At 38.7% G+C, this 24219-nt stretch overlaps 1 protein-coding gene across 1 annotated transcript; it reads left to right on the forward strand.

Moving 5' to 3' along the window:
- The first annotated feature begins 10303 nt into the window (after nt 1-10303).
- Nucleotides 10304-24219, forward strand: LOC140243905 (kelch-like protein 18). The gene is made up of 6 exons (XM_072323574.1): nt 10304-10928; nt 12636-12974; nt 20226-20588; nt 21062-21177; nt 23306-23415; nt 23959-24219. The coding sequence occupies exons 1-6, from the start codon at nt 10304-10306 to the stop codon at nt 24194-24196; spliced, it is 1791 nt and encodes a 596-aa protein (XP_072179675.1). The 3' UTR covers nt 24197-24219.

The following is a 24219-nucleotide window of genomic DNA, read 5'->3' on the forward strand; positions in this document are numbered from 1 at the left end:
ACAAGCAAACAAACAAACAAACAAACAAAATCTTGTTCAGCTGTGACAGTCTACTACTAGAAAGTGTCAGTATTACCTCTCACAGGACCACGACTTCACAGGGCCATTGACATCACATGCATTATGGTTGGCCAGAGGTGGACGAAAGGATTAATTCTAGTAAAAGTTGTTAGCAGAGAGAAGTGACGTTCTCGTATACAATTTTACTGATGTGGAACTGATGTGAAAGGGAAGTGAGTTTGTTTGTTTGTTGTTTGTTTTTTTTTCTGATGAAAGTCGACTTAATGAAAACAGAAATCTTCAGTCCAACTTCAGTCATTCCTGTTTTCAGTTGACATGAGGAGTTTTAGGAAATTAATTACATCATTATGGAGGTCTTCTGATGTAACAAGGATTAGTCACAGTGAGGCCTTTGCTTAATCACTCTTCATGCTCTTTGCTGATGAGGTCTTCCTCGAAAATGTTTCTGTCCTCCTTGCCCCCTGATGGTGCCATGTTTTGCCTTTGAACATACACAGTATCAATTCTTTTCACAAGGTATGCCTTTCCAACTTTGTCACAAAGTTATGTTTCTTATTATGCAGTTTCACATTCTTGATTTGTATGCAAACAAAAACTTTTCTTGAAACACCTTTCTTACATTTTTTTTTTTAAAGTATTGTGAGTGCTGTATTTCTGTCATTGGTTATTCAGAAATGTTTGTACATTCATGTTCTGAATTTCTATTAATACTATAGTCAGGGCTGCACACGAACTCATTTTTTCTACTGGTCCAGCCTGTCTGTCGGACCAGTAGATACCCACTTCCTACATTTTTCACTGGTCCATTCCTGAAAAAATTACCGGTCTGACAGTGATTTTTACTGGTCAGGGACCGTCGGACCAATGCCAGTGTGCAGCATTGCTATAGTTACATTTCAGTTTTCAATCAAGAATTGATCTGATCTGGCACCATATGTTGCCAGATTTGGTATTCTTTGTTTGGAATATTACAATATTTAGGATTATCTGCTGTACGAGCTGAAATTTTCACGTACAGATAGTTTCGCGAATTGCTACTTGTAGGACATTTTCGCATGTTGTAATTTCGCGGTTGCGAGGGTCTAACTGAACTTAGTTATTTTCGCGTGTTGTTATTTTTGTGGTTCAAAGGTGATTCGCGAAATTCGCGAAAATAAAACCACCGCGAAAATTTCAGCTCATACAGTATTCATCTGTGGGAGATAGAGCACCTGCATAACCGAGATTGATGGGCAAATGTTGCTGCACGAGATCCATATATTGTTCATGTTGTCAAATCCTAATGGTTGAAATGTTGGTGCTGATTTCTCCCGGAGTAGAAGTTCAGCTCTCCCAATGAGCAAGTTTGGTAGCGTTGGTAATGGAGTAATAGCCAAGACAATCACTTGTGCTGATTTTGTATGTTTTCCATCGTTTAATCTTATGCTACTTGACTGAATATGTTCTTATAAAAAAATTGGGGTGCCTGAAAGGTTGCAAATGTTTTGACAGAGAAAATTCTCTCAGGAGGAATTTTCATTGTGAGACCATGCTTCATAGAGGAGCACAACAACACTAACCAAAGCAAAAATGAGAGTAGAGAAGTATAGATTTGTGCATGATGGCACAAACATTACAAATGCTATTACAAGTTCAGTATTGGTAAAATCAGCTAAAAGAGCATGGCAAAAGCAGTATGAAACAATAGGCATGCTCATTTATGCAAATTTACTAGTGCTGGCATTTTCCCAACACATTGGATGCATTGGTGTAAAGATGTTAGGTAAGGTGGGGCTTATGTAATTGTTACAAGTGTCATTGTACTTGTATGTTTTTGTTTTGATTTGTTTTGTTGTTAATTGTTTGTTGTTGTTTTTTGTCTGTGTGTAGATATAGTCTCATATTGTTTATGGGCTTTGTGTTTAGTACATGCATGCTGTGAACCAAAAGAAGACTAAAGAGAGGATTACCAAAAGAAGAACTTCTATTATGCTGTGTGATTCCAAGACTTTATGTGTGTTCCCCTCCTTTTATATTTCCCTTCCACAGTACTTTTATGATATATGTGCTATGTTTCCTCTCATATCTTTTTTGTTTTTCCAAGAGAGTTGCTAGAAGTTCATTATCATTATCAAGATTACCCATGCAATCCTCAATGAAGGTCAGTATGAAAACAAAGCTAGATAACCGAGAAAGCCAGAATATTTATGATGCTATTATAGGCAATGCCATTAGCTGGTGCTACACAGGGTCTGGTAAAGTTTTTGAAGATGGGTTCATACTTGGTTTATATTGGAGAACAAATTTTCTATGGCTGTCCAAAGGAATCTTACCCACTGCTTTTAGGAATGTAGTGTTTTCTGCACAAAGTCTATGGAAATATCATAATCTTGTAAGGAAGAAGTTTAAGAGGCTGTGACAGTGCGAGCCACTGGTAGAAAAAAAAAATGTGAATTTATTTGTTGTTTTTTATTCTTTTAATTCATTTTTAGGAATGGGGCTTGTTCCAAATAATAGTGAAGCGTCGTATTGTGAGGATAGACTTGCTTTGCATGTATGTCTAATATTTGCAGGCACTGCTGCCGTGTACCTGTAGTTAGTGCTGCACAAAGTGACGTACAATACTGAATATTTCGTAACATGAACATGAACTGCAAAAATATGTGCAAAGACCCAAAATGGTTTGCCAGCAATAGCCTCTCTCTTTTTCTCAGTGCGAAAGAAAATGAAGGCAAACACTTTTTATCACCTTGACTTCATATTGTGCATGAGAACAGAAATTTCTCAGCGATGCCGAATAAAAGGCTGAAGACTTCTTATACTGTCGGTTTCTATGTTTCTAGAAGAAAATGCCATGTGGTATATTTTTCGGGCGTGTGCGATCAGGAGCATCGCCTGAAAATTGATACCCGTTGTATGAAGACATTGCAATGGGTAAGTGAATGACTGTTACTGATGTAGGGCTATTGAAGGTGGCTGAAACATGCTGCTTTTGGGGTTGGGAGGAAACCTCAGTGAAATCACATGCCTAAACCAAAATAGTTTGATATTACAGTGTGTAATGATTATGTCTACAGTTTAAATATCCATGTACAAAGTGTTCATGCACTATGCATAGAAGAATTCAGTGATTATTTGCTAAATCAACAAAGGTATTCCAAGCCATTCTTCAAGTTTTTGATTGAAGGGGAAGGTTAATAAACTGAGTTTGTTCATTTTAGTATTTAAAACAGCAGTGGTCATTTTCAACTCTGCTGTAGACAGAGTTTCCCACACTTATTCTTTGTGAGGAATTTGGGATATGGTGTCATTCTTGTGTCATTGCAGCAAGCTTTGCCAAGATAAGAAAAGTGTTCAAAATGTTTTCATGTTTGGTAAATGATTGACAAGTTACTATGCCTTCCACTGCTTGTCAGACAAGGTTGCACATTTAGGACCACAATACAGATGTGTACAGAATGTAAAAGTTTATATAATACAATCAGACTTGTATGAGAACGATGTGATTGCTTTGCAAAAGAGATTGTCCCTTTTTCAGAAATTCATCATAAATATCATTTTTCATCATTTGACATTCGCATCTATAAACAGATCGCACAGTGTGTCATATTTGTAATCTGCACTTTCTGATAATAAATTAATACTGTGTTTTGATTATGAATTTCGGATATTTTGAAATGCGGAGATGACAGTGATTGGTTTCTCATGGATGCACTATGCTGAGTTTTATTTTTCATCCAACAAGAGTGTTTAAGTAAGATATAAAAGCATAAACAATGTTTTTAACCTTGTGTAGTCTACTTGTAAAGTCAACATTTTTGTGTGTGTAACTGTATTGTAAGAATATTTGTGTTTGGTATCATGTTTGTTCAGGTTGTATGTGCAATGCTTGCTACAATTTTTGTTCCCCCTCAGACATTATGTTTGGGTGAACAGTTAAATGTAAGCCTACTTGTATATATGCTAACCATCATACTTTAACTAGATTTATCATTTGCTATGCATGAATTTTGGACCAGATTAGATGAACATAGTGCTTGCAACATGATTTAATTGTTAGGTCTTAACATTTAGAATGCATTTACTGCTACAATCTGCATGTTTGTGTATACCTGTAAGTTCCTGAAGTCATTATAGATAAGGAAAATTCAAATTCTTGTGTAGTCATGTTGTAGATTGATTAGTTTAAGCAGTACATTAGTTTGTGCTATGGCAATCAACTTATATATGGTTGGTTATGCAGTAGTCATAGAGAAACACTGGTGAAGTGTATTCCAACTGTCAAAAGATTATGGGAATGAACCATGCTGAATGTTTTGAAGGCATTTGAAAAGGATGATTGATGTAGACCCCAGTGAAGACCCACAGAAATTGGCAATAAATACAAACCAGATACAGCACGTTTGTGAGAAGAATTATTTACCAGGTTCCAATTGTTTTACTTCTGTATTTTCATTGACAGTTCAGTTTGTTTGGAATCACGAACATTGCAAACATTTGTGACTGTACAGCATTGTGCATTTCACTTTGTGCTATTAAAGTATTTCTGACAAAATGGTTTCCAATACATTTACAATGCAATGGCATGGACTTGCTGTAGTCTTCAGTTCCACCGTGACTGTGTCTTTGAAGGAAACCAAAGCCCAAATATAAGTGAATGAAAGCAGCAATATTTGTAGAATACATCAATGAAAGTTGAAGGAAAATCAGACAGTGCGTAGATTCAAAAGTTATGAATTTCTAAAGCTTCCATGTCATCATCGCTGAATATTAAAAGGAGACTGCTACACTTCATGACTTCATTATGAACTTGGCAGCGGGTTCCTTTAATTTTTGTATATGGAAGGCAGCACTTGTGCTATATTTTCTGATCTTGTGTATTTTTCATGTACAGGATATAGACCATCAGTAATTTAGTGTGAATATGAATGCAGTAACTGTTGAGCAGACAGGAATCACTAAGAATTGTTTACACTAGAGACTGTGTGCATTAATTACATTTGATGCTCATCCCTCACTCTTCCCCCCCCCCCCCCAAAAAAAAAAAAACCAACAACAACAACAAACAAACAAATAAATTACTTTGTTCATTGGTAATCAAATGCTGCACTTGAATGAGCCATCATGTCCGATGAAGGGCTGAACTTGTGCATCCACTATCAAGCAATTTTGGCATACCTTTGTTTTCATTTTAATCATTTTCCTTTCTGGGAAGTAGAATTGTGAATCAAACACAAATGCACACACACACACAAAAAAAAAAAAAAAAAACAGCAAAGGGGTACTTAATCAATTGAAAAAGATTGTTTATACAACTGTACATTCAATTTAAAATGATGAAATTCATGTTTTCCCAAGTGTGTTATCACATGTAGTTTAATAATGGGCTACTCTGGTCACCTGGTCAGAGATAAAAATTGTTACATTGGATAAGCCTATATGTATTATGTCATTTTGGAAACATGTGAAGTGGCTATAAAAACCAACTGAGGAAATAAAAAGGTGATTTTACCAATGTGCACATGCTAATAGCCTAACTCTGAATGGGTTTACTACAGGCATAATGTATTGCTTCCTTAGCAGTCAACAGTTCAGTTAAATTTCAATTCAATTAATTTCAATTCAACAGAAAATGCACACACTGTTAGGCCTACCCCCTCCCCCTGAAAAAAAATGATAAAAGTCAACTCTGAAACGAAATGAAACACTTGGTTATTTAATAGGATGATTTAGCTTTAATAAAATTACAATAAATCATTGTTTTGTTGTTGTTGTGTTACTTTTCTGTGCTTGAGATTCAACTACTATACTCACTCCAAGGTATTTCCACATATAAAAACAATAACAACTATTATCTTTAAAGAAGGTATGATGCAAATGCATGTCTGATGTAAACTGATGAATAAAAAACTGTAGTTGTAATACCCAGATCATCACATTTGACAAAAAGAATGAATGTCTATATGCAGGGCTGCCAACTCTCACGTATTGAGCGTGAGACTCACACATTTTGGTCCTTTCTCACTCTAAAACTTTATTTCATTTGCATGCATTTCTATTGATCTCACTCATTTTTACTCCTAAATTATAGCATTGGCCTATGGGAGTCTCACTCTCAACTAGTTTCCAGTGTTGGCAGCCCTGTATATGTACCATATAATAATGATTACCGGTATTTCAAATAATTTTTCTTACAATATTTATTTGGATTACTTGGATACATGCGCAGGAAAAAACAAACAAACTTATAAGCCAAGAGTATATCTTTCAAGCACTGATTTAGTACAAATACGATTAACAAAGATATTGTACACCTTCTAAAGACTGATCAATGGTTGACAGATAATGTCACGGGCAAAATCTTCGTTTGGGAGTTTCTTGGGGACATGTTCAAGTAATCTGAAGAAAGGTAGAAAAATTGTTATAAAACTATATACAATGTATGCTACATTAGCACATATTTTGATATCCTTATGGTCACGCATGGAATGTGACGTCGAGTACAGTTGTATCAAAAATCAACGCAAGTCGACATTACGGTATGCATTTGCGTTGCGCAACAATCGTTCCATAGGCATGATCTTTGACAGAGCTACGGTAGCTGAGAGCGGATGCGGTACACCAGGGACGGAGGTGGTTACCATACACGTTTTACATCGCACGGACACTTCTGTACAGCTAACGACCGACGTACAAAGTGTACCCCGTATGTACCGATACTCTACGCTCGCTGGGATGATAGCGCGACGTAATTGCACTGTCAACACTACACACGTAGTTTTTACGACCACGTTTGTGTCCATAGCGAGAGGAAGACCGCTTGGGTGCTGGAAATCACCTTAACTTCAGCATAGCTGGTAAGTAGAAATTGTTATTTTTCTTCTTAAGTTGCAAATCGTAGTAGGCAAGATTTTTGACTTGTTTTTTAGCCCGTGGCCTTCTAGTGTAGTAGTTATATAACCATTCCCGGAACCGAACGTGATTTTTAGGTAGCACGGTAATGATGGAGCGCGAGCGGGGCGGGGCGGGCGGCCTCCGCTCCACAAGTCGGACGTTTCGGCGCGGAGCTGCTACTTACAGTGTTAGCTGGAGCTTTACTGTTCATAAGCTGTTGCTCATAGTCCTACTAATATAGCTCATTCGGCTTCTCCGCTCCTAACGTCTTTGACCGACAAGTATGTCTAATTCCGCGAAAAAATTCTCATTTATAGTAATGACATTTGCTGGGTCAGTTTTTCAAAAACTGACCCAGCAAATGTCATATTACTACTACAGATTCTACACTTACATTTACCCTTACAGTACTACTGTAGGCCTAACTATATACACAGCCCTGTCGCTGTATCAGAGACTCCAACCCAAAGCACCTTCGGTGTTGTACTGATCTGGAGATTCTCCCGCCTGAAACCCCTAGCAAACGGGAGACACCAAGTTGATGTGTGCGAAGCGAGAAGTTCCTAGGGTTCTAGATGCTCTCTGGTGCTATTGAAGGCTTATTTTTTCAACATACAATAGCAATAAGTGAGAAATCCTTTCCAACGGGAGACACAGAGCCAGGGCGGGAGAAATTAAATCTCAATCGGGAGAACGGGAGATTTTGCAAAAATTGGTTTTCGGCGGGAGATCTCCCGTCGAAAACGGGAGAGTTGGAGTCTCTGCTGTATACAAGTGTAAGTCGCGAGTTCTGGTCGGGTTACTAGCTACTGTAAAATTTTAGGCTTATTAAACGTTAACTGTTTAGTATTAATGACATAAACTGTATGGTATATTACCAAATGAGAAGTTTTTCGCGGATGTACTTGGATCTTGTCGGTCAACTAACCTCTGTGACCAGAGTTATCGAGAATGTTTATATTTTGTAAACAATGAAAGATGTACAAACTATATAAAAATTTTTTGAATTTAATTTATCAATCGGGATAACAAACATGATCACTTGTAGTATAGAACCTAAGTACATTGTTGGCGGTTTCTAGTGATTTGGCTATCGATAAAACCGGGCTCTCTTAAATAACTAATCAGTGGGAATCAGTGGGAATGCTGGGGGATGATTGTTCCAATCCTTGTGGGATTCATTTAAGAGTACATAACATTACATATCTATTGTGTGAAAATTATTTGCTTCAGAATGGTCTCGTATTCAAGTAATGTGCAGTTTAATGCCCCCGTCACTGTACAGGCATGCTAACCTGGAAACATTAATTAAGCTGCACATTACTTGACTATGAGACCATTCTAAAGCAAATAATTTTCACACAACAATAGATAGATAATGCACTCTTAATGAATCCCACAAGGATTGGAACAATCATCCCCCAGCATTCCCACTGATTCCCACTGATCAGTTACTAGCCATCCCTTTCAAGTTGTACTGTAGCTTAGCTGGGTTTGAGAACAAATCAGAGAATATTATGGAAGCAGTGAAACCATCCCATGTACAGCTGCAGAACAGCTAAAACTGAAGTTAGATTTCTATAGTTTATAATACAGAAAAGTCAAGTAAATGAGACAATGTACAATTTGTCACTTGCTTCCTTTTGCCAAAGTAGGGCAGAATAGTTGTGGTGAACAATAATTTGACCCTTTCAAAGAAAAGTGGTTTGGTATCAAACAGCAGATAATGAAAATTCAAAATGAATCACTGTTTAATCCCACAAGCACAGGGATACTATAGTATACAAATGATGCACAGGATAGAGTGTGTTTATAGTGAAGGTGCGGCGCGCTCGAGAGTATTGACAATGGTGCGACATGCACGAGGCGCAGCCGAGTGCATGTTTGCAACCGTTGTCAATACTCGAGAGAGCGCCTCACCTTCACTAACGCCACGAAATAATCCTGTGCATCATTTGTTTTATAAAATGGGTCGAAAACTAACAGCATTATTCACGTACCTTTGTGGGACAATACCAGTCAGCTACATGTAGCACTCGCTCAAAAGTCAAGATGTCCGAAGATGTTCGTCCCAAACATTTACGCACGTCGTACTCGGAAATCCCGCACATAAGTACTGTACGTACGTATAAGAGTATATGTACGCCACGTACTGTTATGCACAAGAAAGGCCGCCGGCTGTTGTGGCAGCCCGCGGCCCGAACTAGAAGTTGTTTACAGGATTGACAGCGCGTATAGTAGCGCGTGACGCACTTGTAACAACTGATTGAGTGCGCACTGCTAGTGTAAACATTGTGACGTACATCAGGCCAGGGAGGTGGAAGAGAAACTCTTCTTAGTGCATACCTGAAGAAATTAATGCACGCACACATGACTCATTTCAGCGCTTCCAATTGGCTACATTCTTGAACCCATTTTATAATAGAATTTAAGCTGTTTCCAAAGATAAATGAGAGCATCCAATTTTCACCAATCCAGAAAATACATAGTAGGCCTGTGCATCATTTGTTTTATAAAATGGGCCCGTAAATGAATGAAATTCAGCCATTTTCCCCATCATGCGTCCAGTACACAGGTCTACAACACGATGGAAGGCTTGAGTAATGCTTTGGATCTCACTGGATGCATGCATGGCCATGCATGCGGATCAGTGAAAATGAATGCATGGCTACTCAGATTATAGAGATTCGTAAGCCCATTTTATAACATGCTATATTAAAGGGTGTGTACAGTTCTGGTCGAGGTGAAGATTTAGCTTTTAACGTTTTGCGAGATATTCAGAAATCACTCTATGAGTGTCAAAGAGCATGCAATTCTAAAGGGTATCAAAAGTTTATTTGATGAAAATCGGTTTTGAAATGGCCAAGATATCCAAAAACAAGGTGAAACAAAGAGATCCTAATTAAAAGTTGTGGCCTGTCGCCTTTTATTTTTGTCATTTTTTTCGATATCTCGGCCATTTCAAAACCAATTTTCATCAAATAAATGTTGAATGCTTCTTAAAATTACATGCTCTATCAAATTTCATAAGAGGTTTCTCATTATCTCGCTTAGGAATGTTTAAAATCCCAACCTCAACCAGTACTGTACAGTCCCTTTAACTGAGTGACAACTACAAGGAAGTAAGCAACAGTTACTGATTAGTCAAGATAATTGTACTGATGTACTGATTTTTTTTTCTTTTTTATTTAAAAAAGAACATGTGAGTGTCACCAGAGATACCATTTGTGACAATCTGCCTCTTGGTTGTTGTTGTTGTTGTTGTTGTTGTTGTTGTTGTTTTTTAATTTACATGCATACAATAATGCTTTGAGCTTTATTGAAAAGGTTTCACACTTGCCTGATTTCTTACCAGATTAGATGAGGCATCCCATTTGTACCAGACCAACTAAGGGCAGAAGGCATATACATGGATTTAGGTGAGACACCAGGAAGTGTAAGGCTGGACCCAGGTCCAGGGACAGCGTCCACAAAGAGGTCACGCATCCAGGATCAAGCGGTCAGCAGTAGTGAGGATGACGAGACCGTCCTCATGCAGCAGCGCCACGCCGTGGCTGTTCTCGCGCTCATGCACAGCATGCACGAGCAGCAGCAGCTCTGCGATGTTACCCTGTCTGTGGAGGACAAGCTCATCCCGGCCCACCGCTTGGTCCTGTCGGCCTTCAGCCCGTACTTCCACGCCATGTTCACCAGCAAGCTGCGCGAGTCCACCGCGGAAGTCGTGACGCTGCGGGGCATGAACGGCGATGCCGTGGAGGCCATCGTGAACTTCGCCTACCGCGCCACCATCGACATCGACGAGGACAATGTTCAGAGCGTCTTGAGCAACGCCAGCGTCTTGCAGATTGAACCTGTCATTAATCTCTGTTGTGAGTTCCTGAAGACCCAGCTGCATCCAACAAACTGTCTCGGGATCAGAAACTTTGCCGTCCTCCATGGATGCTTTGATCTAAAGGAAGCTGCCGATGCGTTTGTGCAGCAGAATTTCACAAAAGTTGTTGCCCATGAGGAATTTTTACAGCTCAGTAGTAAAGGTAAAACAGTCTTTATAAGTCACAAAATTGTGTAACCTAGTCTACAGTATATTGTTCTGTATGAAAGGGGGCTGTGAGAACCACCACGTAGTGAAAAAACAGAATTAGTGAAAAATATGTCAACAAGAAAATTTTATTTAAATAGTATTAAAGTTTCATACGAGGAAGTTTTCCAACAATAGTAATAAATTCGCTCAAGTCACTTATAAAATGCAAATAAAATGGGGTTGCTTATTTGATGGTTTTAAATGGTCACTTCCTTAGGTATTTCCTTTGCCAGAAGACCACAGCTCAGAATATTCCAACAACATGTTTAAAGCCATAGTAAAGCTATGAAAGTACACTAAATTAAAATTTACGTTGAGAATTGACAGTGGCATCTATAGTTCTCCACTATGTGCCTTGTGTGATAAGATATCTGTAGTCAAGCTGTAATACGTTTTTATAGTGTAGTTATAAATTCTTGTCATCTGACATACTGTATTTTAAATCCAGCAGCCTACAATATTTGTTTATGTTAAATTTAATCCCCTCGCTTATTTTGTACTGAAAGTTATTAAAGGTACAATACATGAATGCTTGAGGTCATATTTAGAACAAACTTCTCAATGGAGCAAAATTATTCTGTTTACTTGTTGTTTGACAAGTGGCATAAAATCACTGATATAATGATAAAACAGGGTGTCATGGTCCCAAGGACTTCCTGTTATTTTTTACTTGTATCTGATAGAATAAGAGACAGTTTTATGAGTTCAACCTACACACTTCCCTCACTGACCCTCAGATGCCCCCCCCCCCTTCCCTCCGAACCCAAAAAAATTGGTTGTATTGGTGTAACCTGCTCTACCCTAAAAATATTCCTGACCCTATGTTGCTATTTTTTTTTTCATTGCTATTGATATCGTGCATGATCATTCTGCCTTCGTGATCGAATTTGCTGATGAGAAAACTCAGAAGTGTTGCTGACACTACTTGGAAAGAGTTTTGATATTTTAAAACTTTGTTGGTTTATGAGGATGCCCAATGCCCCTTTACTAACTGAAAGACAGTCCATGCATGTATTGAAGCATATCTTGCTCGATTAAACCCATGGTGCATACAAGTGTAGCACAGGCATGCTCTATCCAGCTGGCTACTGTAGCTATGCTATGTGCTAGTGCCGGGAGCTAAAACCACCTGGTACAAGTGTAGCTATGTAATAATGATAATAATAATGATAATAATAATAATAATAATAATGATGATGATGATGATGATGATGATGATGATGATGATAATAATAATAATAATACATTTGTATAGCCCATTTTCCATAAACATTACACATTCAAATGTGCTTTACCATGGGATTATTAACATGAATGAAATAAGTGAGTTTCATACTTCAACATGGTGTCATGCAGTGTGAATGTCACAGGTAAAGTTGGGCCTAAAACTCTGTTCAGTGTTCACCCGAAAGTTCAGCATTAGTTATGTATTATGGTGAAGTACAATTTGTATTGCGGACAAAGTATAAACCAACAACATTTCAATATACAGTTGACAAAAATGAAAGCAACCACCCCCCCCCCCCCAAAAAAAAAAAAAAAACAACAACAAACAAACAAACCCAAAAACTGCTCCACTTGCCCTAATTTTCAGTAACTTATTACTCCATTACAAAAATTTACATTTTTTTTTTAAATTTCTGCCCAATATTTCTTGCAGACCTCATTACCCTGATTGAGAAGGACAGCCTCAACATTGCCAAAGAGGAAGAGGTTTACCTTGCTGTCATGTGCTGGCTGCGGCACGACCTCGCTGCCCGCCGCACCCACATCGCTGACATCTTCGAGCACGTGCGCCTGCCGCTCCTTGCCTGGGAGTTCCTCAACTCCCGCGTCATCGAGGAGGAGGTGCTGATGGAGGAGGAGAGATTCCGGAAATTTGTAGACGAAGCGCGCCGTTACCACGGCAGCAAGTTCTACCCCGGGCTGCACTGGGAGGTCAGCATGCGGACTGTGCCGCGACACTCCTGCAGCCGGGCGCAGTTCATCTACGTTGTTGGTGAGACCTTTCTCTTCTTGACTTGTAAAATAAGCATTAAAGCTACAATGCAATTCTCTCTGTTGTGTAGTTTAAAAAGTGGAGTCACATGCACACTTCAGAAAGCTTCTCATGATCTATAAGTCATCTTGCAATAAAAATACTGTTTAACTACTGATGTACACTTTGTACATTTGTTCATTTGTTTGTTTGTTTGTTTGCTTTTCATTTGCTTGTTTGCTTGTATAATAGTTTTATGTAAATTTATATACTGTCATCATTGTAAAGGAATCAGCCATACTTTTATCTAGTGATTGATCTGAAGTCCTGAATGTCTCAAGTGATTTTTTTTTTTTTTTTTTTTTTTTTTTTTTTTACTCATTCCTTTTATGTACATGTGCATTGTATAATGCATGTGATTGTACTCTTTAGGCTGGACCAGATCTATGGCATTGCATTTCCCCTGGGTACGTCCTGTTTGTGAGGTCTAACTTCATTCTGATTAAAAGTCCAATTTTAGTCTGACACCCTCATACACAGATTAAACACACAGATTATTAGAGAAGTTGATAGACAACCTTTCGCATACTTGCCAACTAGTAAGATTTTATCAGATTCAGTAAGATTTTTTACGTTAAAAATAGCAAAATCAGATTTTCTGTCAGAGAAATCAGATTTTTAAAAAATATTTAGATATACCTTTCATGTGTATTTTCTGAAGATTTGACCGAAAGTAAGATTTTTAACTTCAGTTTGCATATAAAATATTTTAAAGATTTTTGCAATCCACGAGTAAGATATTTCATCTAGAAATGTTGGCAGGTATGCTTTCGATATTTCTGGTGTTTATTCCCTGTGGTTTGTCCATCATACAGTGTACATGATCACTTGTTGCAATGCAGTAAATGCAGAGAAGTACATGTATTATTGATTATTACCTCATCCCTTTATTTTCACCTGGGATCATCTCTTGTTGTGGTTCTTGAGTGTAAATTTTGCCAGTCACATACTCGCCTTTATACAGCTTTCAATTGCAAAATATAATGCTTGAGAAATATACATTGTGTATGTCAGCGTATTGCAGCCATTGGTCCTTGTTAGGATTCAAACAACAACAACAAGAAAATTCCATTGATGTTGAATATTCATTGTATTGGGTAAATGGCAAAAAATGGCCTGCTCATTTTGTATTAAATTCAGACAAAAAAAGAGGACTTTTTCAAAGACTATTATTGCTTATGATAAATGGACAAATTTCACATGATGCATGCACAATTTCAGTTTCATTTTCATACAGAAGACTCGCAACTCCCCCACCCCCTGTTCACCTGTCACTAGGCCCCGAAATCTCATTGTCTGGCTTGGTTGTATCTTGCATTTAGTTACACATGACTTGTCACCAGGGTGAGGAAGTCTCCTTGCACGCTTTATTGTCTTCTTGTAGAACTAATTATGAGTTGTCAAATTTAGGTGTGATTTATGGGAAACATCAAGTGTCTGTTGTAGTCATTACAAGTTTCCAGCAGATATATCAAATTCTACATCATCAGTTTATGTCACTTATTTTTTTCATTATTACTGATATTTTTTTGGGGGTAACATTGCTAGTCTTTTTTGCAGCATTATTGTTACTTTATTCATATTTTTGCAGCACTACTGTTACTTTTTGTGCAGTATTTTGAGCTGTTGCTTGCCAAAAATACTGCATAATTTCAATAAAAGAAAATATGTTTTTTTTTTTTTAATTACTTTATTAATGTGTTTGTTGCACTGATAGGTAAAACTACTGTTTTTCAACCAGAAATACTGTAAAGCTAGGGTTGGCATCCTTGGTGTTCCTTTTCTTTAAGGGGATGGCTAGTAACTGATCAGTGGGAATCAGTGGGAATGCTGGAGGATGATTGTTCCAATCCTTGTGGGATTCATTTAAGAGTACATTATATATCTACTGTTGTGTGAAAATTATTTGCTTCAGAATGGTCTCATATTCAAGTAATGTGCCGTTTAATGTTTCCAGGTTAGCGTGCCTGGTCAGTGACGGGGCATTAATCTGCACATTACTTGAATTATGAGACCGTTCTGAAGCAAATAATTTTCACTCAACAGTAGATAATGTGCTCTTAAATGAATCCCACAAGGATTGGAATAATCATCCCTCAGCATTCCCACTGATTCCCACTGATCGGTTACTAGCCATCCCCTTTTAAAGTGTTTTGTCCGTGCAAGAAATCTCCAATACCAATCAAATGCGATAGAAAATGAATATCAGTATTGGAATTGGTAATTCTGCTAGAGTGGCTCAAACTGTGAAAGTGACTGTTTAAAAGCAGATGACATGATAAATAGGGGTCATTACAAGGGACTGCTTTCTCTGATGTGTTTCTGATTGTTGGACACATTTTCGTCAAATTACACTTGTACTTGGAACTTTTATAGCGTTTATGTTCTGGGGATTGAAATACTTGCTATATAAATACTAAAAGATTCATGTTTACAATTTCAACAAGGCCTGACAGAAGATCTTCATATTTCATATTTGCAGTGGAGCACACATCATGACCATTGTACATGTAGCTGCATGGTGCATACGGGTACAACCAGCTAGTACATGTACACTGTATGTGAACTGTATTTCCTTTTTATACCTCTGCCCAATAGGGAGCGGGGACATTTTTTAGTTTGTACAACCATCCAGCCCAGAGCTTATGATCATTATTTAAAAAAATGTTTTTCTGAACTTTTGTGGATACTTGTCCCAGGTATCATGTGAAATGAGATGCGCTGAGCAGGTTTTTCACAAGTTTTTCACTATTAAAGGTCAATGAATGGTGACCAAAATGGCATTTTCAGATGGAACTTCAGTTACAGTGGATTTATTCATTGGTAAAAAGAGTGAAAATGAGACAATTACTAACTGTACCCGAAGTGATGTTGTTCAAAGGTCAGTGTACTTAACCTAAAAATGGCATATCCAGTAAATTATTTCCACTGCAGTTTGTAATCTTCACATTGATGGTTTAGTGGTAATGGGAATTTAGTTTCATCACGGTCAAATCGATAGTTTAGAAAGTGTTTAAAGCACTGAAAATAGAGAACTCTGGTCAGCTAATAATGGCAATGCGAAAACAAGAACAACAACATACAACACTGGTATGTACTACAGTTGTATGTGCTATTTGGTGGGCTATTACTTTACTCTTAGACTGGACGTCAAGCCAGATGAAAAGGAGAATTACAGTATGGGGGTGAGGGGGGGGGGGAGGGGCTGGGAGATAGAGGTTTCAAAAAGGAAGACTGCTTTCCTCATTTGCTGCGCAATCTTTGGCTGATGGATAACCCTATTACTGCTGATGGCAAGGTGATCACCGGTACGTGGGAATATCCTCCCACCCCCATGATGAATAGAAACATGTTCGGTTGCCGTAGTGACCGTTTGTGCGCAGATCATTGCCATCAGTCAGCCTGGAAAGTTGTCGCATCTTTAGGCAGAACATCAGTCTTTGAAGTATTGACATATATTCTAACTTTCATTTGACGCAAGTGTAGCTAATTTATTCAGTTTGCGTGGTCTTACATGTAGGTTATTGACATCAGTCGGGGTATCTTGTGAGATTTTGATGACGTCGAATCTTGTATCTTCAGTGTGAAATGTTGTAAATAGATTTCTCAATTGTACTATTTTTGTGGTGAAAAAGAATTCCACCATATATACCAGGTAAATTGTTTTATCAATAGTGCTAAACTTCAAAACCTTATTAGGCACATCAATGAGAAATGGTATTTTCTCTATCACTTGCATTGAGATCTATTTAATAGCATTTACATCCTTGTACATCAAGATTTTGTCACTCTATGTACCTTTTACATTATCCGTATTCAGTATACTATACCCCATTTATTATTCGTAAGCAAAAAAGAAAAATTGTAAATTAATTAGGGCTTGTGGGATCATGATTAGTTGAGTTTGTAATGGGGAGTCATAGTGGTGAAATGAAAGGTATGCTAATATTTCCCCACCGTGGAGATGAAATACAGAAAGCAGTATTTTTGCAAGCTGTTCTTTTTGAAAATATCTGTCGACCCACAGAGTTTGTAAAAATAGAAACGCTAGAAACTGGAGAAGCACTCTGAGAGCTCAGAGAAAGACCTCCGCCAAGCAGCTCATTTCTACCACTGATCTTTGTTGTTCCATAGTGATCAGTGATTTCACCCATAAGTTGCATGCTGAAAATTGCCCGATTTAATTCACAATGTAGAAATAAGGTTTTTGTTACTTCATCAACTTTCAGCTCTGCGGCACCTCGCCCAAGCAGAAACTAGAGCATGCAAACCTCAAAAAAATGTTCAGCTTGAACTCCCAAGTTCATTGACCCTACCTGCCAAAATATCAAAAATCCTTCATAAAATCCATAAAAATTCCCAGATCACTACCAAAATTTAATCATATGTTCCTTAAGTGTCGTTCTCAGCCTTTCCTGTAAGTTTCATTCAAATTCGTTCGTAACTTTTTGAGTTATTTTGCCCACACCCACAAACAAACAAACAAATGGCAATGAAAACATAACCTTCCTTGGCGGAAGTACAATGTAAATATACCACGTATCATACAGTATTCTTCACATCAGCTGCACAATGACCATGATGAAAGTCTTGCACTGTCCAGCATACATTGTACTCCCACTCTTCCATTCCTCTTCAAGTTTTTGTCCAACAAGAAGAAGAACAACAACATCAACAAAATGACCTGTACGCTACTTTCACGGAAAAGAGTGGATTTCTCTTTACTGCCAGTCTTTGACTCTATGCTGTTTGATCACTATTAAAATGATTTCATCAGTTTTGAGTACTTTCTTTTCTAGACCAAGTAAAGACAGTCCCAGTTCAAATGTAGAGGAGGCTCGTAAGGCCCATGATGAGACATCCAGAAGTGTATTAAAGATTAAAGATAACTTTGCTGCAAAATTATTGTCTGACTCCCATCAGAAGAAAGATAATATTGCTGTTAGTATTTGGCAGGTATAATACCTGTATCAACATATATTGAGAATGTAAAGACATTTCAGAGCATATTTGTTCCATCCTATTAAACAAGAAAATAGAATTACAGTTGAACCTCTCGTATCCGGACAAGTTGGGACTGGGGCTCATCCGGATAAGGGATTTGACCGGATACGGGAGACTCAATGCTTTATACATGTACAGATACATACACATGTAGGTCCTACTGATGTAGCCCATTGTAGTACCACATGTAGTAATGTGTACTGCAACCTTTTCATTGTTACACTCAGTAACAGACCCCAAAATAGAGGTGTATGTTAATGCTGGAAGTAATATGTAATTAATGTGTGTTTGTGTAGGAGTTCTCAAGGAGTTGGGAATCCCCCTTTCCTCCCGTAATTATTAAAAAAAAAAAAAAAAAAAATCACGGCGAGATTGCGTCCGTATAATAGAGAGATCCGGATAAAGGGAGGCCGGATAAGAGAGGTTCAACTGTACTTGTTTCTTGTGTACATGTGTATCAACCTCCAACACAGGCCTAATCAAAAAACATTCCAAAAAGATTAGGGTCATTATAGAAAGATCGAGCACACACACACACACACACACACACACACACACACAAGATATACCAACACAATTATTCATCGTTTAATTGCAAGCAGGATCTGTTTGGGTTGGGGTTCCCAAGGAAAAGGTCTGTAAAGGTTCATTTTTAGAAAATCACACAGGTATACAATAGACACCCTGGAACTGTTATGGTGTTTGAATAAAAAGACAAAAATGCAGCTCAGAAAAAGGAGGAATGAAAAACAAACTTTAGTTGACAGATTCTTGGTTGAAGTCAGACCCCATTGATGCCCCACAATGGGCAAGTGTACGCCATTCTTATCAGACAATTATTCAAGGTTCCAATAATAATGGACCTTTTTAATGTAATCATATACATATTAGGACTGGTTTTCATTTGTTAGAAGGCCTGCCCCCAGCCAGCAGATACAATAAGACCCTTGTGCACTAGATTCCCTGACAGAGCAATATCTGTCTTGATATTATTCTTTTGCATTCAAAATGTCACATACCAATAAAGCAGAGAATGAAATGAAAAGTAAAGCTCCTGGCACTGCTTCTTTGACATTTATGATATGACAATATGAATAGAAGTCATAAAGTGTAGCCTAATTTGACTGGTTCAATTATTGATAGTCGTTTGTTGTGAAAGCTACTGTCGTATAAAACAGCCAGTCAGTTGCCGGGACATCTGTAGCCCGACATTTACATACATACTCATGTACATGTATGTATAGGAAGTCTCCAGATTTAAAAGCTCCATTTCTTTTCTCATTGAGGGAGAGTTTATAGAGCATGGTGAAGTGTACTGAGTTGGTGATTGATGGAGTCAAACATACATGTACAGTGTACTAAAGACCCAGAAGTGTGGGAATACCATGTATTGGGATGGCTGATCCGACTCAGAAATATTTGGGAATCCCAGTAACAGATTGTTTACAGCTTTATCACTGATTTCTTTGTTATTAAGTACACACACAACTGAGAAATCTTGACTGGAGTCAACCATTACTGCTGAATGTTGTAATGCTTCAATGCACATATTCGCTGACAGGCAATTCTATTCTAGCAGGCGTGCGTTATATCAGTGGTTTTCAAATTTCCCCTGGTGGACATGCAGTTCATGAAGATCGATTCAGTTGGACCAACCTTCTCTCAACATGCTACCGGGTCTTTAAGCCTCTCAGACCTACCATCTCAAAACACAATGCTGTCTGACACTTAACCCACTCGGGACGAGTCCCGAGTAGGCTTAAACTCGGGCAGTTGTCTTTGAGAAATGCATGTTGTAGTAAAATCAGCCCATCCTCAACAGGTTTGTGTGCCATTAGTGGTGATTGGCACAGAAATCTGTATACACCAGTGTTGCCGTTGCACTCACTGTCCAACGTCCCTAGCACAGGGGTAAACAATCATCAAAATTATTCCAAAAAAATAAAAGCAAACAAATAGCATACTAGCAAAATGTTGATTTCAGGCAATTCTCTGCATGCATTTATTACAGCTGTAACAAAACAAAGAAAACAGTACTGTACATGGGGAACGTTTTAATCATGATAATAATGATCAAAGCTAAAAAGAAATTAAAGGTGTTCAAACATTTTATGGATTGAAAGACAATATTTGATGTACTCCTTTGGTAAAACAGGAGAACATTCTGTTATTCTTATTGATTGTTGTTATTTTTTTACCATCTTCCAGGTGGAGAAATATCCCCTAGTAGAAACACCCTCTGCAGTGCCGAGTGCTACCAGCCGGCCATCAACAACTGGTCGCCCCTCCCACCAATGAAGCAGTCCAGGCGGGGAGTGGGTGTGGTCGTGGTGGACAACATCATCTACGCCATCGGTGGCGCCGATGCGTCGCCACTGTGCGACGTGGAGTGCTTCGACCCGCAGACGGACAGCTGGCGGCAAGTGGCCAAGATGAAAGTTGCGAGGAGCAGCGTCGCCGTGGCAAAGGTTGGGGGACAGGTGTATGCCTGTGGGGGCTATGACGGGTCGAGGAGTGTGAAGTCGGTGGAGCAGTACGATCCCAACCTCAACGAGTGGAAGTATATCAAAGGTGAAGTATGTACTGCAAAGTAAGTCTGGTGAGAATGAGAAGGGCGTTCAGGTGCGTCGAACACTATATGGCTTTTGTGCCAACTTAACGCCCTTCTCATTCTCACCCGAGGAGTACATCTCCGTATTATACATGAAATATTCTATACCCACACTTCACTTTAAATATGTGTACTGGTTGAGTTTCCTTAATACCTGAAGTTTGTTTGCGTGTAGTTTAAATGTATATTCAGCATGATTGATACAAGCATGATGAATGCCCTTGGTGAGGAAAACGGATGTATACCAATTAGATTTTACATATAATTTTTTTCTTAATTGTTTTTGAGGACCTAACAAAAGTGTGTATGAAAATGTCAGTATCTTTTTAAGAGTGAATCTGTCACCCAAAAAACACCTGTGCCTTTTAAGGGAAGATCTATGCTCTTACTTTTTTTCTCCTCTTCTTTGCTACTCTATGGTATTGGAATAAAGACATGGCGACTCAACGGAGCATGGCCACTGCAGTGTCACACGGGGAAGACCTGTATGTCATTGGCGGCTATGACGGCACCTCAGACCTCAAGATAGTGGAGCGCTATCAGCCCACGGTAGGTGTATTATATGACCTCCTTTACCTGTTGAGGAACGGTCCCGAGTATACTCGGGCAAGTGTCTATGGGAAATGCGTGTTGTAGCAAAAACGAAGAGAGTTTCACAAGATCTATGCACCATGAGATAAAAGTGTTCTCTGATTCCCTTGCACTTTCAGTAAAATATTTCAAAAGAGGTTGAACAGGTACGGTACAACTGTTCAGTGTTGACTGATTTGTGGTCAGAGCATGAGTGACCCATGAAATCTGTCACAATCTATTGAAGGCTTTACAACGTCTTGATAGTTTAAGACCTTCCTATGATGAGAGTGAGTAAATTCCTGTCAGAATGATGTCCTTTAATCAGTGTTCAAGGCTAGTCAGGTATTTGTCACAGTGTGACACTAAATTTGGTGACATACAGAAATTGCATTGGGTTGTATTCAATGTTTGTGCATTGAAGCTGCTTAATGGTGAGGACCTATGATGTTTGAAAATGTGTTGGCTCCTCCTAAATTGAACTTGATTGTCTTGCTTCTGAGCACTTGCCTTCAGAAACAGGATATGCCTTGCATTACCATATAACAGAGACAAGGGGTCAATATGATACCTTCCAGTGATATTGTAGAGAGGCTGATGATCAGGATACTGAAAATTTACTCTTATTATGCCTCCGCCACGAAGTGGTGCCGGAGGCATTATGTTTTCGGGTTGTCCGTCCGTCCGTACGTACGTCCGTCCGCTTTCGTTTACGCGATAACTTGAGTAATATTTACTGGAATTTTACCAAACTTGGTCCAAGTATGAAGTATGATGGGGCAATTATTTGATTAGATTTTGGGTGAAATCAGCTAAAGGTCAAAGGTCAAAGGTCAAGGTCAAATCATGAACTTGTATCCGTTTACGCGATAACTCAAGACTGCATCAAGCAAATTTCACCAAACTTTGTTGGAGGATGATGTATGATAAAACAATTACTTGATTAGTTTTTCAGTGAAATCGGACAGAGGTCAAAGGTCAAAGATCAAGGTCAAATCCTAAAATTTATCTGTTTACGTGATAACTCAAAACTGGATGAAGCAGCTTTCATCAAACTTGGTCCAAGGATGATGTATGATGGGACAATTAGTTGAGTAGATTTTAGTGACATTGGCAAGAGGTCAAAGGTCAAGGTCAAATGCTACAAATGTTGCAATTTCCCCCATATCTATGCAATGCCCCAAAGGTATTTTCTTGAAACTTGGAGTGGACATGTACTACTGCGTAAAGATTCTCCAGAGAGAGTTTCATGTCATAAGGTCAAAGGTCAAAAGGTCAAAGGTGAGGTGAAAATGTTGCAATATCACTTTTCTCGCAAATGGTTCAATGTATCTTCGTGGAACTTGGTAAATATGCATGTACTGACTGGCAGGGATTATCTAGGGAATTTAGGGGTCATGGGTCAATAGTCAGGGGGTCAAAGGTCAAGGTCAACTCCTCAAAATTTTATTATGTCCCTCATATACTAGTATATGCAATGCTTGCATTATTAATTTCAAAACTTAATACATGCATTACCTAATGGAGATTCTCCGGGAAATTTCCAGCCAGAAGGTCAAAGGTCAGAGGTTTAGGGTCAAAGGCCAGGTTTCAATCCCCCCCCCCCCAAAAAAAAAAAAAAAAGAATATATATATGTATAATGTATATATATATATTTTGTACCATCATTACACTCTTTCTTCATACCTTGGAAATTACTCAATGCCTAAACTAATAAAAAGGTCCATCAGAATTCAAGTAAAAATTCTCAATTCCCCAAATATGTGTACCTGCACTCTTAAAAAAATGATAGCAAACCCAGATCAAGACATTTCTGACAGACCTGTCATTTCAATATTTTGCCAGTTATGTGAAACTGTCATGGATTACACATTGTGAAGACATTGTACTATACGCCTATTGGGAGAATCATGCATTATGGCGGAGGCATCAGTCGCCATAGCGACATTTCTAGTTCTTAATCATTTGTTCATGGAAGCTATCTGATTTTGAGGCCCTGACAATGCTTTCATGAGTTACGCCTAATGCTTTCTATGCGTAGCCTAATTTGAATTCCTCTTTTAAATGATGTGCATCATGTGTGTTGTCCACTAATCTAATGTGCAGCTGAAGATGTGGACATTTGTGTCACCAATGCACGTCGCACGATCCATGGCTGCCGCGGCGTGCCTGAAGGACAAGATTTACGTCATTGGAGGATGCGAGCACAGCCGAAGGTTAGTGGAGAATAGTAATGGCAACTGTATGGCAGAGATGTTGGAGGGCCCGTAGTAACAGAGTGTGGAGGGAGTCTAGTTGACCAATGTCCTTCGACATACAATTCTGTGATCAAAATCAACTTTTTCTCATTCTCTCTGCAAGAATCATATTCTGTGTTGGGAATGGAAAATTGCATAAGAGTATGTTTGTTTCATCCCTGCAATATAGGTTTATCTTCTTCCTATATCAGAGCAATCAAAAAGGCAACGGTCTTGCACTTTTAAAAATCAGATTCTTTCTACACTGTAAGTATATTACTTTTCCATTGTGGTAGTCTTGTATACAGTATTAAAATCAATAATGACGATATTCTTGCATGCATTTTACAATATTTTTAGCAGTTTATTATACATCTGTATATACCACAAGAGATAGCCAAGAGATGAATTGAAAACTCAAAACCTGAATTATTTATACAAGCTGGAAACTGCATATTGTGCAAACAGTATCTCTGTAGCATGTCTTTGATTATGTGCTCCTGTTTCATACTTGTCCATCAGCTTGTCATCTGTGGAGGTGTACCACCCAGCTCTTGACCTCTGGACCCAGGTCACGCCCCTCGTGCATCCGCGCAGCGGAGTGGGCGCGGCCGTTGTGCACAATCGGCTCTTCGCCGTCGGCGGCTATGATGGGGAGGAGGGTCTGCGCTCGGTGGAGCGTTACGAGGAGGAGAAGGACGAGTGGACGGTGGTCACTCACATGGAAATTGCGCGGAGAAGATTTGGATGCTGCTCATGATGTCTCAGCCAGCGAGGGTGCTA

Source organism: Diadema setosum, chromosome 20 (assembly GCF_964275005.1).
Source record: "Diadema setosum chromosome 20, eeDiaSeto1, whole genome shotgun sequence".
In the NCBI taxonomy this organism is placed as follows: Eukaryota; Metazoa; Echinodermata; class Echinoidea; order Diadematoida; family Diadematidae; genus Diadema; species Diadema setosum.

Coding starts and splice junctions, on each gene's coding strand:
- LOC140243905 (XM_072323574.1), top strand. CDS start 10,304: ATGGATTTAGGTGAGACACCAGGAAGTGTAAGGCTGGACCCAGGTCCA. Junction 12,975..20,225: donor GCAGTTCATCTACGTTGTTG/GTGAGACCTTTC, acceptor ACCATCTTCCAG/GTGGAGAAATATCCCCTAGT. Junction 23,416..23,958: donor GGATGCGAGCACAGCCGAAG/GTTAGTGGAGAA, acceptor CTTGTCCATCAG/CTTGTCATCTGTGGAGGTGT.